Raw genomic sequence first — 21,463 nt, forward strand, 5'->3', positions numbered from 1 at the left:
CGGATTAATTAGGCTCAAAAAATTCATCTTGTGGTTTCCAGGCTAGCCGTAAAATTTATTTTTTCATTCGTATCCGGAAACCCCTTCCGACATCCGGTCAAACATTTGACGTGACAGTTCTCCCAAAAAATTTTTCAAACTAAACGGTGCCTGAATATTAGTGTATTTTGATTTCAGAGATGTGAAGTCCAACAAAAGCAGTGGGGTTGTGCAGCTCCAATCCCAGTAATGTTTCCTGATTGAGATATATAATGTTAGAAATCATTAATGTTTTGTAGCAGCGTTACGGTTATTATTTTCCATATTTCTGTAGGCACAACATGCAGAGAAATGGTTCTGCTGAATTCGGTTAGAAATTTTGGTCATAAGAATTTGGAAATACTATGTTGGAACCTATCCGACAGTTGTGCAAATCCAGCATTGTGTCTTCTCACTAAAGTGTTCAACGACTATATCCTGCTCTCGCGATCATGCATTTTTCAGTTATTGGCTCAACCACAAGGTATTGCATTTTTCTTCTTCAAGCTCTTTTATGAACATTGTGTCCTCCATCGGTTCACCCTGCCTTTACAAGACCCCTATTCTTGCTTTGACTCATCTCACTTCTTGCATTGATCATATTTCAGTTCTAGATGTTGATAAAACTGATCTGGGAGATATAGTGTACTTTAACATCAATCTTGGATTATCAGAACACAAGCGATCACACTTCTCATTCCAAGGCAGAGTAGACTGCTTCTAATAATTGATTGTGTTTCTGTAATAATCAGGTGACATGAAATAAGAACAAAGCAAGAAAAGAATGAAGGTGTGTTCCCCGTGAGACCAGGGTCCACACGAGTCTACTTTTCTTCAATTCAATGTACAATGCCCTTTCTTGCTGAGATATTCATAGAAATTAAATTTTACACATTCCCTCATGAGTATTATTTAGATAAAGATACAATTCTTCATTATTTATTTTAACATTATGTAGCTAGAACTATTTCTTATGGATAGTACGGCCACTTTCAAATTCTATAGAAAGAACTATCTGCAATCTAATTTCTTATTATTTCATATGCGCGGCCAAAAATTTGTTTGCTCCACCTTTAGTATTCTGTTTGATCCTATTGCTACGTTTTTTTGCGCCAGATTATAGTGGTGCAGATGATATGTTTATAGTGGTGCAGATGATACGAAGCTAATGTGTTGGTACTGGCGTACTGGCATTCTTTTGTACTAACATGTATAATGCGTTTTTTTCTTTAGTTAGAGGAATTATTGTGAGAGCCACCGACAAATAACTCTCTTACTTTGAGCACACAGGTATGTTTGATATATGACTTGAATCAAATTAAAGTGTAATTACATATATTTTAAAAAAAGTAATTTAACTAGCATAAAATTAAATAGTGTATAAATATAAATTTTATGATACCGTAGCGTTAGCACGGGCATATTAAACTAGTAGGCTAGGTAAGTGGGTAACCTAATATAAGTGGATGGTTCATTAACACGGACGGCACGAAGGGGACGACTGAATATGAAATTTTTTCGATTTACAATTTTATTTATTAAATAATTCACAAAATTAATTTTTTATTTTGAAAAATCACAGGTCTAACCTGCTGCCAGCTCTTTACGAGGCAGAAAACCTACGTGTACACAACGTGACGGCCGACAGTGAACGCAATAACGGTGCTTGGTGATTTTTTGCGTTTTGCCCCTTGCCACCCTCTGTAAGGACGAAAAGGAGTTTTATGCAAAATTGCCGCTTTGAAAACTTTTCAATTGAATCACGGTTTAATACATATCTAATAGTTTAATCATAAATACTATCTTAGCTCAGTGGTCACCACCACTCTCTTCTATCCTAAAGGTCTAAGGTCGAATCCTCATATGAGCATATTTTTTTTATTTTTGCTTGATTGGAAAAATAGGAGAAAATATGCTCCTCCGCGAGCGATAATTTTTTATTTTTGCATAAAACCCGAGGCAAAACGTAAAGATTCACAGACCGCCGTCATCCCGTTCACTGCTGTCCACCGCGCCGTGCGTCACGTAGGCTTTCCATCTTTCTAGAGGGTGGCAGGAGGTTACATCCGGGATCTTTCGAAATGAAAAATCAATTTTATGAATTATTTAATAAATAAAAACAAAAATAAAAAAAAGACACTGAATATGTAGCATCGCTCGCGTCCGAGGACATGGGCCGGCACGGCCCGACTCGGACTCCGAAACCAGAAGCGCACGCCGGTGGGCCTTACGGCCTTACCAGCCGTGGCGCTGGCCCTACTCCGGTCGCACTCCCCTTCGCAGCAGCGCGGTCACGCGAGCGAGGCAGCAGCAAGCCAGCAACCGATAGAGAGACAGCGAGAAATGGCGTGCCACTTCGCCGCGCTCCTGCACCCACCGCCACCGGCTGCCGCGCGCGCGCCAACCTCCTCGCCCTGGGCGGGCTCCCGCCGCTCCTCCCCGTGGGACGGCGCCGCGCGGGCACTCCGGTTTCGCCTGCGGTCGCCCGCCCCGCGCGCCGCGAGGGTCGTCTTCTCCCCGCGCTGCTCTTCTTCCTACCCCGCCGCAGGGGAGTCGCCCGCGGAGGCGCTACGGAGGGTGCTGGAGACCCCCGGCGCCCACCAGGCCCCCGCGTGCTACGACGCGCTCAGCGCCCGCCTCGTGGGGCGCGCGGGGTTCAAGGTCTGCTTCACGAGCGGTACGTGCTTGCTGTTTTGCCTCTGGAAGGGGGCTCCGGGCTCGGCTCCTTCCTGTAGCGCTCGTTATACTTCCAGTTCGTGGGTATGGAGAAGGGACATTGTTGTGTCACTGTGTTTCGCGCGGTTTGCGATCCTTAGCTTATGTAACGTCTGACTGCTTCGGCAGTTAGGCTCTCAAATCTAACGTTATACTTGCTGCTGGTATTGCCTAGAATGTCGTAAAGATGAAAATTTTTATTGGTGTGAGGATTTACTCTGTGATTATATGTATTGGATAATTGGTTGTGCCTCTGTTGAGGGAACCTCTATCTAAGATTTAAATGGTATTACACTTGTCAAACTACTGAAATTATGCGCGGTGAACCTGAAAATGCAACCACATGATATTTTACTTTTGGAGCTTTCACATGACTATGCATAAAGATGTTCCAAACTTTAAGTACATTCTGTCTTTTCAGGTTTCTCGATATCTGCTGCACGCCTTGGATTGCCAGATGTAGGTCTCATCTCCTATGGGGAAATGATAGATCAAGGGCGTCTGATCACCGAAGCAGCATCAATCCCAGTGATTGGTGATGCTGATAATGGTTATGGAAACTGTATGAATGTCAAGAGAACAGTAAAAGGATTTATTAAAGCTGGTTTTGCTGGAATTATTCTTGAAGATCAGGTATGTTTTCCAAGGGATAGTGAGTTGTTCGTCATGAATCTCCTATACACTGTATCTGTTCTAGACTTCTAGTTGCCTTGAAATTATAGAAATTAGGGGAAGTCTATTATATTCATGGTGCAATATGGTACTTCCAGTTAAACTGTAGGGTATTTTCATCATATTCATACCTCTTTGTGGCACTTCTGTGGCTTAAAATGATTCAAGACTAATGTAAGGACTTCTCAAATAACTAGTGATTTTCTTCTGTGGTAGATATTTTCACTTTTGTTTGGTTCTATTATAGTGACATGATGTGTAGTATTTTCAAGGTGTCACCGAAAGCATGCGGGCATACACAAGGAAGGAAAGTTGTCTCAAGGGAGGAAGCAATTATGCACATAAAAGCTGCTGTAGATGCCAGGAAAGAGAGTGGCTCTGACATTGTTATTGTGGCAAGGACAGATTCTCGTCAAGCTTTGTCTCTTGATGAAGCATTATGGAGAGTGCGTGCTTTTGCTGATGCTGGAGCAGATGTTCTGTTTATTGATGCCCTTGCTTCAAGAGAAGAGATGAAGGCATTTTGTGCAGTATCACCTGGAGTTCCAAAAATGGTTAGATCTATTACATGCAGTATTTCTTATCCAAGTTGTTTATGATTGTCATGAGACAAATGCCACGTCATACTCTGTGCAATCTTCTGCAGGCTAACATGTTAGAAGGTGGTGGTAAAACTCCTATATTGAGCCCTGCTGAACTTGAAGAAACTGGCTATAAGCTCATAGCCTACCCATTATCTCTGATTGGGGTATCAATGCGTGCAATGGAGGTAAGTTGATTTGTGTGTGTAAACTGCATGTTTTCTTCCTTCTCACAGATTTTATGAGCTATAACCTGAAAATTGGCTCAGATTGCTTTCGATTTGTCCTGTGAATAGTTATGGAATCTTAAATACTAGTGTAACATGCTGGACGCCCCATAACAGTATGGCAAACATGATGTTACTGTGAGTTTAGGGTACTGTTGCAACTTGATTCTTCTAGCCAGACCTTCCATAACATGACACTGTATCAGCGTACTTGCTAAGAACATAGCTTTCAGTAAAGCTGTCTCCACTGATATCATTACACCTCGTCTCTTTCTTGTACCATGTTCATGCAAAATCTTGCTTTAGCCTCCTAGACATTCATGATTTCGTCCACACAAACTTGCAATCTTTACAGTGCCATGTACTACCTTGTTACCTGTGAGGATTCGGTTAACATAATGTTTCCGTGCTATGTTGGATTTTATGAAATGGTCTTAGGAGAAAAAAAGCACATGCGCATATGGATGGATAGTCATGTCACCCTGTGTGTATGCAAACTCATGTAGCTGTTTCTTTTTATCTTATGGAAACTTGCTGCTCAATTTGGTTTTTGCATATAATGCTAAATACTCATAAACTATAACTGTAATCTGATATGCAGGATGCTCTTATTGCTATAAAAGGTGGTCGCATACCTCCTCCTGGCAGTCTACCATCATTTGAGGAGATCAAAGATACCCTGGGGTTTAACAGCTACTATGAAGAAGAAAAACAATATGTCGTGGCACCAGCCCAGTCATCATCATACTGGAGTGGTGAGGATTGATTCTCTTATTCTTTGTAGGATCTATGTTGAATTTTTTTCTTAACCTGCAGCTCCTCAATTATATAGGTTACTACGATAATACAAGTGAAGCAAGCAGTCCAGGAGATGCCAAATCAAGAACTGAAACACCGCAAGAGCCTGTCATTGACATATTGCCTCAGCTATATGATCTTGGTCCCACCGGAGGCAGAGGCCCTTCGACAGGGATGTGGTCTCGAACACTTCGGTTAAGGATTACAGGAAGAGACGGAGTTCAGAAAATTGATGCTAGGATACCTGTAAGAACTTCCCATCCATGTCTACTTGGTAGTTGCATTGGAGCTCCGACTTCATTGAATTAACCTATATACTTTTGGGTTGGTTATTATATGCACGGCTTGTTATTAAAACAGTCTCTTGATCCTCATTGTTTCAGCATATTTGCTATAACCTAATATTTGTCATGCTGATTAAAAGGTTTGCTTTTGTTTATCCCCCTTCCAACAGGCTGGATTCTTGGAAGGCATGACAAAAATTATTCCAGGTTTGTACTTCTTTTCTTAAGAGCAGCATGCATCTTTTTATATAAATCCATTTTTTTTTTGTAAAAAGAGCCGTAGTTACACATGCATATTCTTCATCTGATCATTCCCTTTGGGCTTTTCAGGTTTGGCTGGAGCTAATATCATGGAAAGGCTTCGGAATGCACCTATTGATACAGAAAGCCCCCAGAACGGTCAGATACTGCTCGATTTTGAGGATGCTATGGGGGATAGGATCCAGGTGTTCATTGAGTGAGCATGCATTTTTTTTTTCCGTTTGCTAGCACGCTGCAAAATCCAAACGCATGGACCTTCAAAGAAGCACCAGGCTTCTTGATGCTGTGCATACCAGTGAGCCAGCAAATCCAACATTGATCGTGTGACATGAAGTCATGAACCGATGGTTTCCTAGACCCGCACTGCTACATCCAAATAATCAATCTAGATGTATGAGTTGCTGTGCGCTGCAAAGCATTTCCCCGGAACTAGTTTGGCAGCCTTTGCTTATCTCAAAAATAATGAAGTGAATTTCGAATAAAGAGCATTCTTAGAGTTTGAAATGATTTGCATACTTCTACCCTGCTCATCTTTACATTTTTGAAGCAGTGAACAACTCATGCATTATGATATACCCAGGCATTTTATTCTCTGGGGTACATTTATTCTATACACTCCCTCCCGTATGCTACAGTGCACATTACTGACAAGGATTACTGCACCTCCACAACAATATACAGTGTCCAATGGTTCACCTTTGTTGACCTGTTGACACTCATGCTCCCTACGCTAGCTTCTGCTGCCATGCTGTATCGAAGAGACCCAGCAATGCATCCTCCCTACTCTCCGTGCCGGCCATGGCAGCGGCGGCCTCTATTTCCCTCCCGCGGCCTCCTTCCTCGTCGGACGCTGCCTGTGGGGGCTCAGCCTTCGCGATCTCCGCGCCGCCCTGAATGGCATCCTCCTCGGTGCATTCTTGGCCGCCTGATGCGTCGCCGTGTTTCGCCGGAGTTGCCGACTCTCCTTTGCCCTCATCCTCGACGTTGCTGATTGCCTTCTCGCCGTGCACGGTGTCACTGCCGCCTCCGGCGCCGCTGTCCGCCGTGAAGAGCTCCAAGCTCTCGAGTTTCTTCCGGGCCACGTCGTCGGAATTCTTCCGGGCCGTTTTCTCCATTGATCGGTGCAACGACGCGCCTTCCTCCTCGTCGTCCTCGTCGGCTCGGTAGCGGTAGCGTCGCTTGGGGAGAACGAACAGCCCCCCGGCGCCGCTCTTGACGCCTGCGACGAGCGCCTCGAGGCCGTCGATCGCGCCGTCGAGCCTGGCGGGCAGGGACTCGACGAGGAGGACGAGGCCGTCGGCCTTGCCGAGGACGCGCTCGGTGGCCGGGAAGAGCACCGTGGCGACGTCCTGCACGACGAGGAGCTGCCTGTCCACGAAGGCGAGCGCCGAGAACCACCTCAGCCGCAGCGGGCTCAGCACGGGCGCCGCCGCGCGGGAGACGCCTCTGGCCACGCACCCCACCGGGCACGGCATCGCCTCGACCCGCTGGTACGCCTTGCGCCCCATGGCCACGACGGACTCGCCGCAGCTGAGCAGCAGGCGCGCCCTCGGCGTCTGCATCGGCGGTATCCTTTTGGTACTGCCCGCTAAATTATCCTGCAAATTAGCACGGTAATATTAGCGATCCTTCTTCGTGTCACTATGTCACCAGTATGCCGTACTCACACCTTGCACGTGCAATGCAATCGATCTCTTTCTTCAAACAGGAGAACACGTTACACGTACGCGAATTTCGCATGATACAGAAACCAATTAACCGAACCAAAGCAAGGCAATTCACAGCACGGGGTGTACGCGCTTATCTTACCATGACGAGACGAGGGCGTGATCCACTCGGAGAGCGCGCGAGAGGATCGATGAGGAGCGTCGCTAACCAGAAATTGCGGAGGTCGCCGCCGGCGAGGCGAGACCGCGAGAGGCCTGCGGTGACTTCACCCTGGTCAGTCCATGGCGGGGTTTGCTGCAGTGCAGTGGGGGAAATTAGGCGGTGGCTAGGCTTCATTTGTGGCTGCCGTGACTATATCCGCAAGGCCGCGTGCTGCCGCTCGGGCTGTGAGTGAGTGTGACGAGAGCCGCGCCATGTGGCGGGGAGATGACTTGCGCGCGGCGGTGACAGGCGCGTGGCGCGACCGGTCAAAAGCGGTCACGCCGTCAAGGCGTACGTCGCCGCCGAGCTGAAAAGTCTTAAACCCTCACGAAACGACTCACGAGCCAACGAAAGGATGTAACTCTGTGAGCCAAGAACAGATGGTCCATGCTGATGATTTTTCACCCCCGAAATAACCCGCTTTTATTTAGTAAGGAAGCACAAACTACAGAGTTCAACTATAGCATTAATGTTTGACTAGGTTATTTATGGGGAATCAACAAATTTCCTTTCTAGGAGTAGAAAGTTTTCAACGTAGTCCGCAGTATTAAGACGCGTTAAATGCAAAACAGCAATGCACCATAGTAAAACCTCTTTTGAAACCACCGCGTAGACATTTGATCGATTGCTTCACTATATATCCGAATATCACAAAAAAAATGAACCATTCATGTTTGCCGGTTAACAGATACTACCGGATCGAACCAAACCAAATAACTTGCCTATCACACGATTCCACAGTTTGACAACATAGAACCCTCAACCATCTGTTCAGCCGAAATGTGAAAATAGTGGCAAGTCCATGCGGTCCACATAGAAGACATGGAATATGGCCGGTTGATGATATCGCAATACCATCCTCGGGGCGGTCGAAGTTGACGTAGGCGTAGCTGAGCCAGCGCTGCGAGTTTATGTGCCTACAGACCCGCACCGACATCATCTGGCCTGCCTAGTTGAAGAGCTCGTACCAATGCGATCCGGTGACCGGCGCCGCCAGGTCACCCACGTATATATAGCAAGCCGCCACCGACCCCTCCCACCACGGTGATAGCACCCAAAGAGCCCCTCGTTCACCACCGCTGGGGCTACTATTTGTGCCGCCATCACCCACTGAACCCTCGACCTCACTCACTTTTTTTTTCAAATTTTAATTTAAGAAAGAATTGGATCTAAACCATAGATGATAGATTGATATATAGCTCTACACAAGCAGGGTTTGGGGAGTTTTTTCTTCTTTTTTGGTGTAATACTAATTTTTTCTAGTAGTTTTTGGTTGTGAGATACAGGACGCCGTATAATTAGAGAACACAGGATACAAGAGGCCATAGAGCCAAATGCACCCTTTACCCTTATGCGTATAAAAACAATATAACACATGATCATGCTCTAGTCAGGAAACTATCCCTCTTGATACCACGGCAAAGCTTCGAACTAGACCTTAAACTAGTTGATCACATCCAATCTCCTTGATTGAACAAATAGCATGACACTACATGACCTTCGATGTGCCTTAGCTTGCACCATCACATTTTAATCTACGGTAGTTCATCCTTGGCATCTCTATCACTTGGATCCAACTCAAATTATTTCTCTCAAATAAAATAGTTAGTCCATAATGGTAATTGTCATTAATTACCAAAACACAATGTGGGGTCCTAGATGCTTCAACCCACCAATGTCGCTGCCTCTAGTTGTGATCGTCTCCTCCCCATCATGTGAGAGCCACCACATCTAGATCTACCTAACCGTAGCACAAGAGCTCAGTTGTCTTGAGCTCTGTCTAGGGAAGCTCCATCTCAAGCTCCACCTAAGCTCACTCGCCACCGGCATGTCACTCCTCTAGCCCCTCCACTCCCACCATGGCACTCCACAGTGGCAAAAATGCTTGATTGAGAAGAAGAAGATGAGAGAAGGAGAAACAGATAGAAAGATTGAGAGATGAAGAGGGAGAGGAGATTGACATGTGGGCCTGAGTTCAAATGGGATACTGGGATATAGAGAGTGGGATTTAGCTAATCTCTTAGATAATATTTGGTACAACATATGAAGTGGGATGGGAGGACACCATATTGCTTTTTCAGATCTTTGGTTCGAAGTCAAGTAGGGATGACATTATCCTTGAAAGGAATATTTTCCTACGATTTGGCACATTTTATTCCCCAAAAAACTACGCGGACCAATTCATCCCAACTCTCTCTCACACACACACCCTAACATATGGGCTACCCCATCTCGTTGATATCTCTAGAAAAACAATATCATATCATCATCCCTTGTACCAAACAAATGGTTGGGAGTATCCCATCCCTATAAACAAGGATGGCTCTAGCTAACACATATGATGGTCTCCAAAGCAAATGTATGTTTAGAGTGGACACGGAATATGGAGAACTAATCCGATGGTTGGCTAATTAAATGATCGTTTGGAGAGCCTGATCTGCCTATGATTTTAGCGATGCTTTAACAACTACACAATTAAAAGATCAATCATGGCATATGAAAACTATAGTACATAATTAAAAAAAAAGAACAGCCATAGAAAGTCTAACAAAAAAGCTACCATTCAAAACCTATCGATGTTTGGCAAATTGTGGCATAATATGTAAACCAAGCTTATAGTTGGAAAGATATGCGTAGGTCACAAGCCATCTATCTATCTGGCCTTGCGCTTAGAAAAAGAGAGGTCAACCTGCACTGGTTGCTACTAGCTCGGTCCCAAAGTCCCAAAATAACTTACCACTTCCGATTAAAATCTTGTTCAATATTACTAAGTATCATATTAATCACCTCGTATTTATTCCATTTAGCCCCAACCATCCCTCCACTCCTAATTATTCTTGATAAGCCATTCATCTCTGCCCATAAATGGTCATCTTCTCCCTCCTAGAATACTTGTTTTGGGAAGGAAGTACCTCTTGGTGAAACATGCATAGATTTCACATGCTCTTTTTCACCTATATTGGCAGGTGACATTTATAGGACATATAGATCAATACCTGTCACGGTCCATTTTGGACAGATTTATCAGTACACCACGACAAGAGTATTTTTTATAAAAATATATAGATAGTTTAAACGATTCTCTGTTATAAAACTACACGTTTAAGTATGTGTATCACAAAACTATTTTAGCATCAAATTTATCCCAAAACTACATATTTAAGACTATTAATTACAAAACTACAAATTTAATGATGAATTGTCAATAGAGCTTACACTCTCGAACGCGTAAAAGACTTGCACGTTAACATCAATAGAGCTTACACACATGCCATTATGTTTTTTAAGTGACAGAAAATGTAGATTTTGATAAAATTGATGCTAAATTTATGATTGTATAATATGATCCCTTAAATACATAGTTTTATGAAAAATTACCATTAAATATGTAACTTTAGGATACACACCAGCAAATCTTTATGATAGTTCGATAATAATGCATGTAATTTTGTGAGATTTTGTTTTAGAATTACATGTGTTCGAGAGAGCCATCCAAGAGCCACTCAGATTAGCTTTTTCTATTTTACCTTTTACGGTTATAACTGTGTCCTGTGGGTTTTGTTATATGGGTTGTTATATACTAGAGAGAGCAGCGTAAAAGTACAGACGTCAAATGAAGAGCACAATGAAGCCACTTTCAAACTTGTTGCCACGTCTAGAGCAGCCACCGGTGGACAAAGGCCGAAAAATAAATCAGAATAAAAAAAACTCCCACAGCAACTCTAAATTCAAGTTTAAAAATATAAATTTTAGCATACAAGCATATAAGTGAAAAGTGTATCAAGGGATGGAAAACCGTGACATTATGCAAATCTTGTGGCGTAATTCAATTTTTATTGCAACATTACCGGGAAGGCTCCTAGCTGCGGTGGCAACGTCCATCCCCATCCATGTCTCTACGTACTACTCAACAGGAGAGCCCATAGTCCCCGTGGTCGTACTATACGTGCGCTCGCTCCGGGTTCCTATCCGAATTCCCGAACTTCAAACGGCAATTACGATTTCAGATAAGCCGCAGCATTCGTGCCCCACCGCCGTCCCCTTCCCACGTACGTACCAACGCGCACGTCGACAGAGCATCTCGCGAAAGCGATCGATCGAGCGGCCGAAACGGGCGGAGTATATCGCGCGCGGCCTACCCACACATGACACATACATTCGCCGGTCGCCGCGGGACCTGACCGGTGGCAGCAACAGCCCAACCGTCCTCCGCTTCCTTGGATCGATCGGGCGGGCGGGCCGGCGTCTGCGCCTCGATCGATGATGCAAGACCACCACCATGCACGTCGCCTCACCGAAAGGCACCTCCGCTCTGTAGCTTTGATGGCTGCGGCCCCCGGCAGCGCGAGCCGCTGCTAGAAGTAAAGGCCGGAATGCCGGATTGCAGTTGCACACTCCTACCTCGTAGCAACCCATCCAAATGGGCGGACACAAGAGGAGGATGGAGCGCTATGGCTACTTAGGAAAGGATTGATCGCCGGGAGAGAGAGAAGCCAAGCGCGCGCTGCACACGGCGCGGGGTGGCACGGCGAGCAAGCAGGGGCCGGCCGGGTCCTGGGTTTGTGTTGTGTCCTTGAGCTGGGGGAAGGTGAGTGATCTTTTTGAGTGTCTACTAATGTTAGCTGCTGTTTCTTTGCTCTTTCTGTTGAGCGACGCGAACTGCTCGGTTTCTTATGGTAATCATTTGTTGGGTCTTGGTTCATGAGGCTTTGTTTGATTCGGATAGAACATGTGTTGAAACTGGCCCCGCAAAAGAAGAAAGCCCCGTGGCGTCACGTATTTAATTTGAATATTTGATCGTAGGCTCGTAAGTCGAAACGTTCTACTAAGATACAACACGCATGCGCCGGAAGAATTGCCTTGGTTGGAGTCCGTCCTTGAGAATTTTAGAACACAGTTTCGATGCTTAATCTGGAATTCACATGACTGGTTGGTGCGTTCTGCACTTCAGATTCTTTTTTTAAAGAACAAACTGATCATGGTCGGATACTCGGATTAGACGAATATGGCTCCAATTGGACAATTTACCTTACCAATTTTTTTTTTTGTGGTGGGGGGTGGGGGTTGTCACTTGTTCGCTCTGATGACCTCACGCGCCGAGACAAAATTTAGTTATTTCCAGGCATATTTTTCACGCCCCAGTGCACTTGATACTCCTTATGAACATGTCAGTCCAACGTGGCAACATCACACACAAGAAGATTACAAGAAGTAGATGGGCCGAGCGTCCCGAACTAGGTCCACCTCAACTTGTTCTTGGGCCACTAGGCCCATATGCTGCCCACCTCAACCTGTTCTTGAGCCTGAACGGCGAACGCCGTCGAGAAAGTTCCAGCCTTCCACTACCGTGAGGTCCGTGAAGCAGAGCGCGAACTTGCCAAGGCCACGGCGATGGGATCCGAGGGGCCGCCTCACCGGCGCCCGCCACCGTTTTGGGAGTTCTGCGATGGCGGAGGCCGGAGGCAGCAGGAGGACGCGGTGCTCCTGGCTGCAGCGCGTACAGGCGCTCGGCCTATTCGCTCGCCCTCGCCGGGGTGGCCGGCCTGTAGTAGTGGTAGATTGGCGGCGGGGGCTTCGGGCTGGATCGACGGTGAGCCACGCGCCTACGCCGAGTCACTTCCATATGTGAGCAGCCAATTGGGTATAGTATTTTCACATTCTATAACACTTCTGCCGCTAGTACTAGGGATATGGACTTAGATCACTTGGTCCTTTGTAATTTTGATGGCATGGTATATTGCTGTAGAGATATAGGATATTAACTGTTAATGCCATCAAATTATTTCTTGACATGCTGCCTAACTCATTGTAGTAACAGGTGGGTTTTGTAGATGAATGTTGTAAGATGGTGCATTTGTTGATTTTAAGTACATTTTTGTTAGCATGTTCTGTTGTTAAAAGATTAAATATGTACTCCCTCCATTTTAATAGATGGCGTCATTGGCTTTCGGTAATACTTTTGATCATTCGTTTTGTTAAAAGTTGTGTAAATATGCAAAAAGTATAAGCCATTCTTAAAGTTCCTTTAATGATAAAACGAGTCACAACAAGACAATAATACTTACATGGGTAATGTTTTTGAATACTTTTTTAGAGAAAAGGCCGGAAGGCCCTGCTTTTCAAAAGCTATATTAAAAGGTTTGCTGGGATGCTAGCTTACAGGGTAATTTTTTTTTTAATATAAGATGAATGGTGAAACGATATGTCAAAAGTCCATGGCATCATCTATTAAAAACACAGAGAGTAAAATTTATTTATTACCGCTAATATGTTTCAATGGACTACTTACTTCCACCGTACTACTCCCTCCAAACTTTTTTGTATGACGTTGGCTAGTTAACGTCATACATTAGCACATGGAGAGAGTACCTATCATCAGATTCAGATAAGATTTGACTTTCATGGTGTTTCTGAAGGTGCATGATAATGCTTCACACAGTGAAATTTATCCATGAGGGATGACTGAAATGGAGGATTCCTTGAGATCCTGCACGGAGCAGCTACTCCGTGTTAGAGAAGAGAGAGAGCGTTTTATCATTGAAGCTGATCATAAGATCTCTTTGGAGCAGAAGAAAGTATGGAGTTTGCAGCAGAAGTTAGAAGATGCAAATAAGCGGTTTGCAAAAGTCAGCACTGAAAACTACAATCTTCGCAACACTCTCAACTCCAAGGATAAGGCGATCATTGAGCTGAGCGAGTCTGAATCACTGTTGAACCAAAAGTTAACTGATGCCACAGTCAGACTTGAATTCACAAACAAACAATGTGCCTCTCTTCAGTATGAGGTGCGCATGCTTCAGAAGGAGCTCGAAATTCGGAACAAAGAGCGGGAGTATGACCTCAAATCAATTGATGCTGCCCAGAAGCATCAGCAGGAAAGCTCCAAGAAGATTATTGCATTGAAAGCTGAATGCCACAGGCTGCGGACCATGGTCCAGAAGCGTCTACCTGGGCCTGCAGCTTTGGCGAAAATGAAAGATGAGGTTGAGCGAAGGGCCGGCAGTTGTGTTGAGAACGGAAGGAGAAAGCCACGTACACCTGCACAGCCATCACCGCTGGTAGTTACTCCGAGGCAACCTGTTTCTGAAGGTTACCTCGTCAAGATGCAGGAATTGGATGATGAAAACAGACATCTCAGGCAGTTGTTAGCCAAGAAGGAGAATGACCTCCAGTTTGTGCAATTGCAGTATGCAGACGAGGCATCCAAGCTGTCAGTAGTTCAAAGGCAGCACAAGGAGTTGGCTGGTAGCCATGAAGGGGATGAGGACAATCGTCCTGAACCATGGGAAAATAATTCTTTAGTTCCCAAAGGAGAGCATTTTAGAGTTGGGAAGCAACATGCATCTCACAGTCGAGGAAGAAGAATAGCAGGATCTGACATGCAGTTGCTTGTTGATCTATCAGAGATCGAGAAGCTTGAAATGACTTCAAGGCCTTCAAGTGCGCCACATCAGTGCGTGCCAGATGCTTCTGATACAGATTCCAAAATAGCCCTGACAGAAACAGTTTGCCAAGCTCGAATCCTTGAAGATGGTCTATCTGACAACTATCCTGAGTGGATTCAAGATGTTTTGGAACTTATCATAAAGAAGCATCAAGTCCTTAAAATAAACATCAACATCATTCTTGATGAAATAAGATCTGCATTGAGTGAGATTTCAGACAAAGGAAATGGTACTGCAAATTTGACATATGACCAGGCTGTAATAGACAGCATGGTGGCTACTCTAGTTGAAAGGGTTAGTTGTATGATTGAAAGATCTACTGGAAACAATGTTGTAAGTTTTCAATCGTTTTTGCATGCGAAATCTGAACTCACTTGTCATCTTGAGCACCTGATCCATGTATGCAGTGCTGTACTGGATGGAAAGGCCAATCTCCAGAAGTTCATTAATGAAGTTTGCTTAACCCTCGAGTGGACAGTGAACCAATACCTATATTGTGTTGATGAGATCGGACCTGTGGATTGCATCACGAATGATTTCGATGGAAATATATCTGTGAGGTCATTAAAAATGCAGGAAAAACAACTAACGAAAAATGTAAAGTCGAAAGTGGTTGTAGGAAGTCAACAGGAGGTTCAAATCCCTGTTGACCTCATGGAAAATCATTCACAGGTTCATGGTCATAAGTTTCAAGAAAAACAGTCAGTATATTATGGTGAAAGGTAACTCTTTGAGAATCATCAATCATGTTATTGTTCCCAGCACAATGCACTATTATTGAGAATAATCCAACATCAATAAGTAACGTCTAATTTTGTGATACAGTGCTACTGCTGATGGGACCTTAGAAGAAGAGGGGAAACAAATAACAGTAATATCTTATGTCCTGAAAAATCTCATCATCTTTTGTTTATTAAATTGATACATTCTGAAATCTGATGTTTCGAATCACAAGTTGATCTGCACAACACTCTTTTTAGCTGAGCACCATAGTCATCACTCAATCACTATCACATAATTACTTAGACATTTTATTTTTTTATTTATGCATATTCGATCACATGTTTAAGGTGCACTCTACAAGCGTTGATCAAAGGACTACTACTGAATCAAAATATAGTTGTTTTTTTTTATTTGTGCATATTCCATCAGATGTTTAAGGTGCACACTACAAATATTGATCAAAGGACTACTACTGAATCAAAATATAGTTGTTTTTTATTTATGCATATCCCATCACATGTTTAAGGTGCACACTACAAGTATTGATCAAAGGACTACCACGGAACAAAATATAGTTGTACACTCGCATGACACTGGGCTGTCCATTAGTGATGTTTTGAAATAAGCACAATAATTGTGAAGTGTATTGTCTAGTCGCCATTTTCATGTTGGTATGATGAGAACTATAATGTTTGCGCTCAACTTCTGCAGAGTTCGGCGATATCCGCAGCTGCTGAGAAACTTGCAGAGTGCCAAGAGACAATCACAAGCCTAAGCAAGAAACTGCAGGCGCTAAAACGCCCAGCAAACGCAGATCGTGTAGACAAAGAAAAGTCCTATATGCATCTGTTAGTTGCAAATCTTCCTTGTGAGGAGGATCCCAAGAAAGATAATTTCACTTCTCCCCTACCAGAAGAAGTGGCATGCAAGAAAGAGCATAATGGTCCTATTGCAACTGAGAAGCTCCCTGTTGGCACGGGCCATAAAGCTGAAAGCAATGGTTCAACACAAGTCGTTCTTCGCCCTGTGATCCCCAAGTCACCACTAACAACTGTTTCTGTTGATATGAAGAAGAGGAAGAAGAAGAAGCAGAGTGGCAACTTGCTGAGTAGACTCATCTTCAGAAAGAAGGCATAAATCAGTTCCTTGGCTACTAAAATCTACAATGCTCCCCTGATTTTAAGTTATTAGCATTAGCATACCAAGTAGTGGTGGGAGCTTGTTCTTCAAAGTTATTTCCGTTTCCAATAAGAGGGGACAATACTGCGTAGCTAAGATGTTATTTATAGGTGCTGTCATATGCGTTGCGATGTGATCAACAAACAAAACTTGTAAAATCCTGTTCCAGACATATATGTTTATAATCTTATGATCGATAAATGTATTATGGCACGGGCACTAGAGGTGATCTGTGTTGTACTGATGTTGGATGGCTTTCCGAGAGGCACGGGCATTGCGGGTTGAATTCGTAGAGATGTAGAGCCCTGGCACGGGCCCATGCAGATAAATGTGCTGTACTTTCTTGACAAACCTATGCCAAAAGGCTCGTAGCAACATGTGATCGTCTGATCGAGTGATCGATGCCCCCATGCAATGGTTAGGTTAGGCTAGCTGGTGCAACTTCATCTCACTGATCACCTCTGTACGTGGAACACTGCTACTACAGCTAGAGCCAAATCTTACCCGTACAGCGACGGATCGACTTCACGAACACGCCGCCCGCCACACCACACCACACACTCCGAGACACAGCGGCAGCGACGGACGACGTACGCGCGCGCGCGGCGCCGAGGTTCACAGCGACAGCGCCCTGCCGCGCACGGCGCTTCTCTCTCTCTCTCTCTCCACCCAACCCAAACATGCGTACGAGCGAGGCGCCTATCTGGCGCTCGGGCGGTCGCGGTGGCCGGCGCGTGTACGTGCGCACGGCACGGTCGAAAACCGCGGGTGCGGCCGAGGCGCTGCTGCTGTGGCAGTGGCGGAGCCCGTGAACCGACCAAACTTCAAACGGCAAGCGTCTTTCTTTTTCGCTCCTTTTCACCTTTTTTTTTTGGGCATTTAACTTTTTATCACTTTTAGAAATAGCACCTAACATATTTGTCATCTGCTTTCTGTGACACGTGGGGTCTCATGTGTCTATGACATGTGGGCCCAGTGACAAATATGTTAGTGCCATTTCTAACTGTAGCAAAAAGTTAATTATTCTTTTTTTTCTCGCGTGGCCGGAACCGTCGGCGTCGGTTTGGCCGGACTCGATAGATCGATCCGATCGGTTTGGTCGCAGCTAACGCCGAGAGGAGGAGGACGAGACGACTACGGATTACTATACGCGGACGGAGTTTGGATCGATGCGCAAACAGTAGTCGGGGGAAGGAAAATGTGTAGTGTGTTCCCAGCGGGAGAAGAAACCAAAGACAGGGGGAGGACAACTAGGCAGAGGTAAAGCGCGAAAGGGCCTTCTCAACCACCGTACATCGTAACCACCGCCTCCGGCCTCGCCTATGTGCTCATCACACCGGTACACAATATACGTACAGGTAGCTAGCCGACTTCACCGGTGGAAGTTTCGCTAATTAACTACTAACTACGTTTCACACGCGGGAAGCTCGTAATGTTTGGGCATGTTCGCAAATGATGAAGGCGGCTGATTCCAGGTGCACGCTTTTCGAACCGCTAAATATTATGTATTTTTAAATTTATATGAAAGTTTCTCTAAACTTCACATTAATCTATTTTTTAAAGCCGCGTTTGCCCCCCACGTTAGTTAACTTCTATCTCATCGTTTTCCGCACGCATGCTTCCCGAACTGCTAAACGGTGTATTTTTTATAAAAAATTTATATAGAAAAATTGTTTTAAAAAATCATATTAATCTATTTTATATTTTTTAAATAATTAATTAATCATGTACTAATCTATTATTACGTTTTCCGTGCCAAGCCACATAAGTTAACTCACATGTACATGCCGAAGGCGGCCTAAATTTGTAAGAACTAATACTTAATTAATCCTGTATTAATGGTTTTTCTTGGTTCGCTGGTGCTGAGTAGCGAAATGCGCGCAATCGGCGTTTGCGGGCGTGCCCGTTAAACGTCGATGCCCTGTTTAGCAGAAGAGAGTAATTACTCAACCCTGAACTACTTAGGTAGTAGTACTCCTACTGAAATATGTAGTGTAATGTAAACCTTGCAGGTAGTCTTGGAAACTATTGTTGGCAAGCATAGTATAGGGAGTAATGGCAAGCATAGTTGGAGTACTTGCTTATGTTAATGAATGTCGTTTTCTCTCCTTATCCTCGTGCACATGCATTTCACTTCAATGGTGCCGGGCATAGGATAGTACAGTAGTCGTCGGCACCAAATTGCCTAATCACGACGACATTTTTTGTTCCCTTTGCTTACGACATTCCCGATAAAATATCCAGGGAACTTGTTTTTTGTTTTTCTGCCACGACATGGCGCGTACGTAAATTATGGATGTAACATCTTTTGCCATATCACGGGTCCATCATCGCAGTTTTGCATGCACAATAATGCAATTCGATCTAACCGCCAAAGAATACTCTATTGGTTCCAAAATACAACAACTTTTAAAATTTAAAATGTATATCAAAATATACCGAATTCATTAAAAAAATAGTACACCTTTATGCTGTGTTTTTTTCCCTTGAAATAAAGTTTTTCTTTTATCCACGGACACGGGTCAACTGCCAAATGCCACTGCTAACTGGTTGTTAGCTCAGCTGCGAAAAGAAAGCAGGGCTAATTATTTGGCTCAACATATTTGCAAACAAAAAGTAATTTATAAATAAAATTTTTAAAATTAAAACTAAAAAATAAACTTTGGTAAAAAATCTAAAATCAACTTTAACTTAAAATTAAAAATATATTTTAACTTATTAAATACAAGTATAATCGAAAAGCCGACGTCGACGTATTCTGGATTAGGTAAGCTCGTCCAATCGATCACGGGCTGCACTAGCCTGGCTTCCTGGATGAACTAATCGCTAGACTGCTTAAAGGGCCCCATGGTTGGACATGGCCAAGCACGCATGACATGCCAGTTCACGACTACGTGCAGGTACCTTTTCTGTTGGAAAGTATACGGTGAAACCGTGAAAGGAATTAGCGGCAGTGAAGAGTGAACAGTGTTTGGTCAAAACAAGTCAATGTCGAAGCGAAAAATGGTTGAATTGATCGATACGATCAACATATTCCGGTCAAAGAATATTCATGTGCTAAAACGGCTTATGGATTATAGATAGGTCCAGGGGCGGTTGTTTTGTTTTTTTCATGAAAAAACCAAACAATATATTTGCAAATAAAAACAATATATAAATTATATATATATGTTTCTAGTGATATAAATACCAATGCTAAAAAATAAACAAAATTCACTCTAAATTTAAATTTAAAAATTCATATTTTAAAGTAAAAGCATAAGTGAAACCATCAATCCACGAGTTTGTAAAGCTGCTATATACTTATGACATTTTTTATCGCACTACGAATTAAGAGAAAAATAGACCGCACGACTGAAGCTTCCATCAACCCACGAGTTTGTAAAGCTGCTTTATACTTATGACATTTTTTATCGCACTACGAATTAAGAGCTCGCACGTTCTGTTTGTTAATCAAACGTCTAATCATAAGTTGAGAGCTTGTATTTATTAATAGTTCTTTTACTTGAGATATTATTTTATATATAATTTTCTTGAGATACTAATTCATTACTCTCTCCGTCCCAAAATAAATCAATCTTTCATTTTTTAGCTATAATGTCTGACGCTTCGTCTTATTAAAGAATACTATTAATATTTTTGTTTTTATTAGATGATAAATCATGAATCTCTACGTGTGACTAATATTTTTTTAATTTCTTAAATAATTTTAATAAGACGAATAGTCAAACGCTTAACACGCTTAACACAGATGGTCAAAGTTTACCTTATTTTAGGACGGAGGGACTATCTTAGCATAATTTATCGGAGAACAAGAACAACAAAATTTGCCATTTATTAATCAAGGATAAATTTCCGTCCGTTCGATCCATTCGGCCACTTCCGGCATACCAGCGCCCTATCATTTTTAATTTATGCTTATATTTATAAGTCAACAATTAAATTTTTAATTTTAAATTTAGAGTTGGTTTTAGAGTATTTTGACAAAGTTTATTTTTCCAGTCTTATCTTTTAGATCCATAAGAATACATATATAAAATTATTTTTTATAAATTATTTTCACTTTTGCGTTTGATTTTTTTTCTTTGGTCAAACGCGCGCAATGTATGAGGGCTGCGCGGAGAGAGTATGTGCTTTTTGACTTGTGTGCGTGTCTTTCAATTATCATCTAACAACAGTGATCAGATTTGATTGATGAAATTAAAATTTTCAAACATTTAATTATTAGATGAACCTAATTATTTTTCGTTTTCAAATATGCTCACGGATGGCCAAACCAATCTGTCGATCGCATGAGAGAAAAATCACGTCAAGGCAGTTTAAACATTACGATGACCATCTGGCTGCCTACCAATTGTACAGTGACTAGAGAGCGGTCTGCATTTCGTCTCTACGGTACAGTATTTACATGTTATCCTAGCACGTGAGCTCCGCAACTATTTGGTGGAGTCCGCAAATTAGGAACGGAAATACACATGTGCAACGAAACAAGGCCTCATTTTTGTGAAACAATAATAACCGTTAATCCCTTTCCACATTTACTCTGACACAGTACTGTGTGAGAATGAGTGAATGGAAACGTGGAACAGAGCATCCCCGAACGGTGGTAAATGCTCAAAGTGAACCTCTGACACGCATATACATGCAGCTAGTAGCTAGCAACAGCGACGCGATCGAACCTTCCTCTGGGT

General features: G+C 43.3%; 3 protein-coding genes across 3 annotated transcripts; 2 read left to right on the forward strand and 1 right to left on the reverse strand.

Annotated features, from left to right (window-relative positions):
* Positions 1-2,318: 2,318 nt before the first annotated feature.
* Positions 2,319-5,911, forward strand: LOC102701540 (2,3-dimethylmalate lyase-like). The gene is made up of 8 exons (XM_015836030.2): positions 2,319-2,695; positions 3,155-3,366; positions 3,678-3,959; positions 4,052-4,174; positions 4,815-4,968; positions 5,046-5,257; positions 5,466-5,502; positions 5,626-5,911. Exons 1-8 carry the CDS (start codon positions 2,362-2,364, stop codon positions 5,754-5,756), a joined length of 1,485 nt encoding a protein of 494 aa, XP_015691516.2. The 5' UTR covers positions 2,319-2,361; the 3' UTR covers positions 5,757-5,911.
* Positions 5,912-6,047: 136 nt separating this feature from the next.
* On the reverse strand, positions 6,048-7,560 carry LOC107304147. The gene is made up of 2 exons (XM_015836863.2): positions 7,366-7,560; positions 6,048-7,154 (listed from the first exon to the last, which is right to left on the reverse strand). Exons 1-2 carry the CDS (start codon positions 7,558-7,560, stop codon positions 6,282-6,284), a joined length of 1,068 nt encoding a protein of 355 aa, XP_015692349.2. The 3' UTR covers positions 6,048-6,281.
* A 4,223-nt stretch (positions 7,561-11,783) lies between these two features.
* On the forward strand, positions 11,784-17,016 carry LOC102721727 (filament-like plant protein 7). The gene is made up of 4 exons (XM_006652424.3): positions 11,784-12,013; positions 13,842-15,592; positions 15,696-15,741; positions 16,305-17,016. The coding sequence occupies exons 2-4, from the start codon at positions 13,884-13,886 to the stop codon at positions 16,728-16,730; spliced, it is 2,181 nt and encodes a 726-aa protein (XP_006652487.1). The 5' UTR covers positions 11,784-12,013; positions 13,842-13,883; the 3' UTR covers positions 16,731-17,016.
* The last annotated feature ends 4,447 nt before the right edge of the window (positions 17,017-21,463 follow it).

Source organism: Oryza brachyantha, chromosome 4 (assembly GCF_000231095.2).
Source record: "Oryza brachyantha chromosome 4, ObraRS2, whole genome shotgun sequence".
Lineage (NCBI taxonomy): Eukaryota > Viridiplantae > Streptophyta > Magnoliopsida > Poales > Poaceae > Oryza > Oryza brachyantha.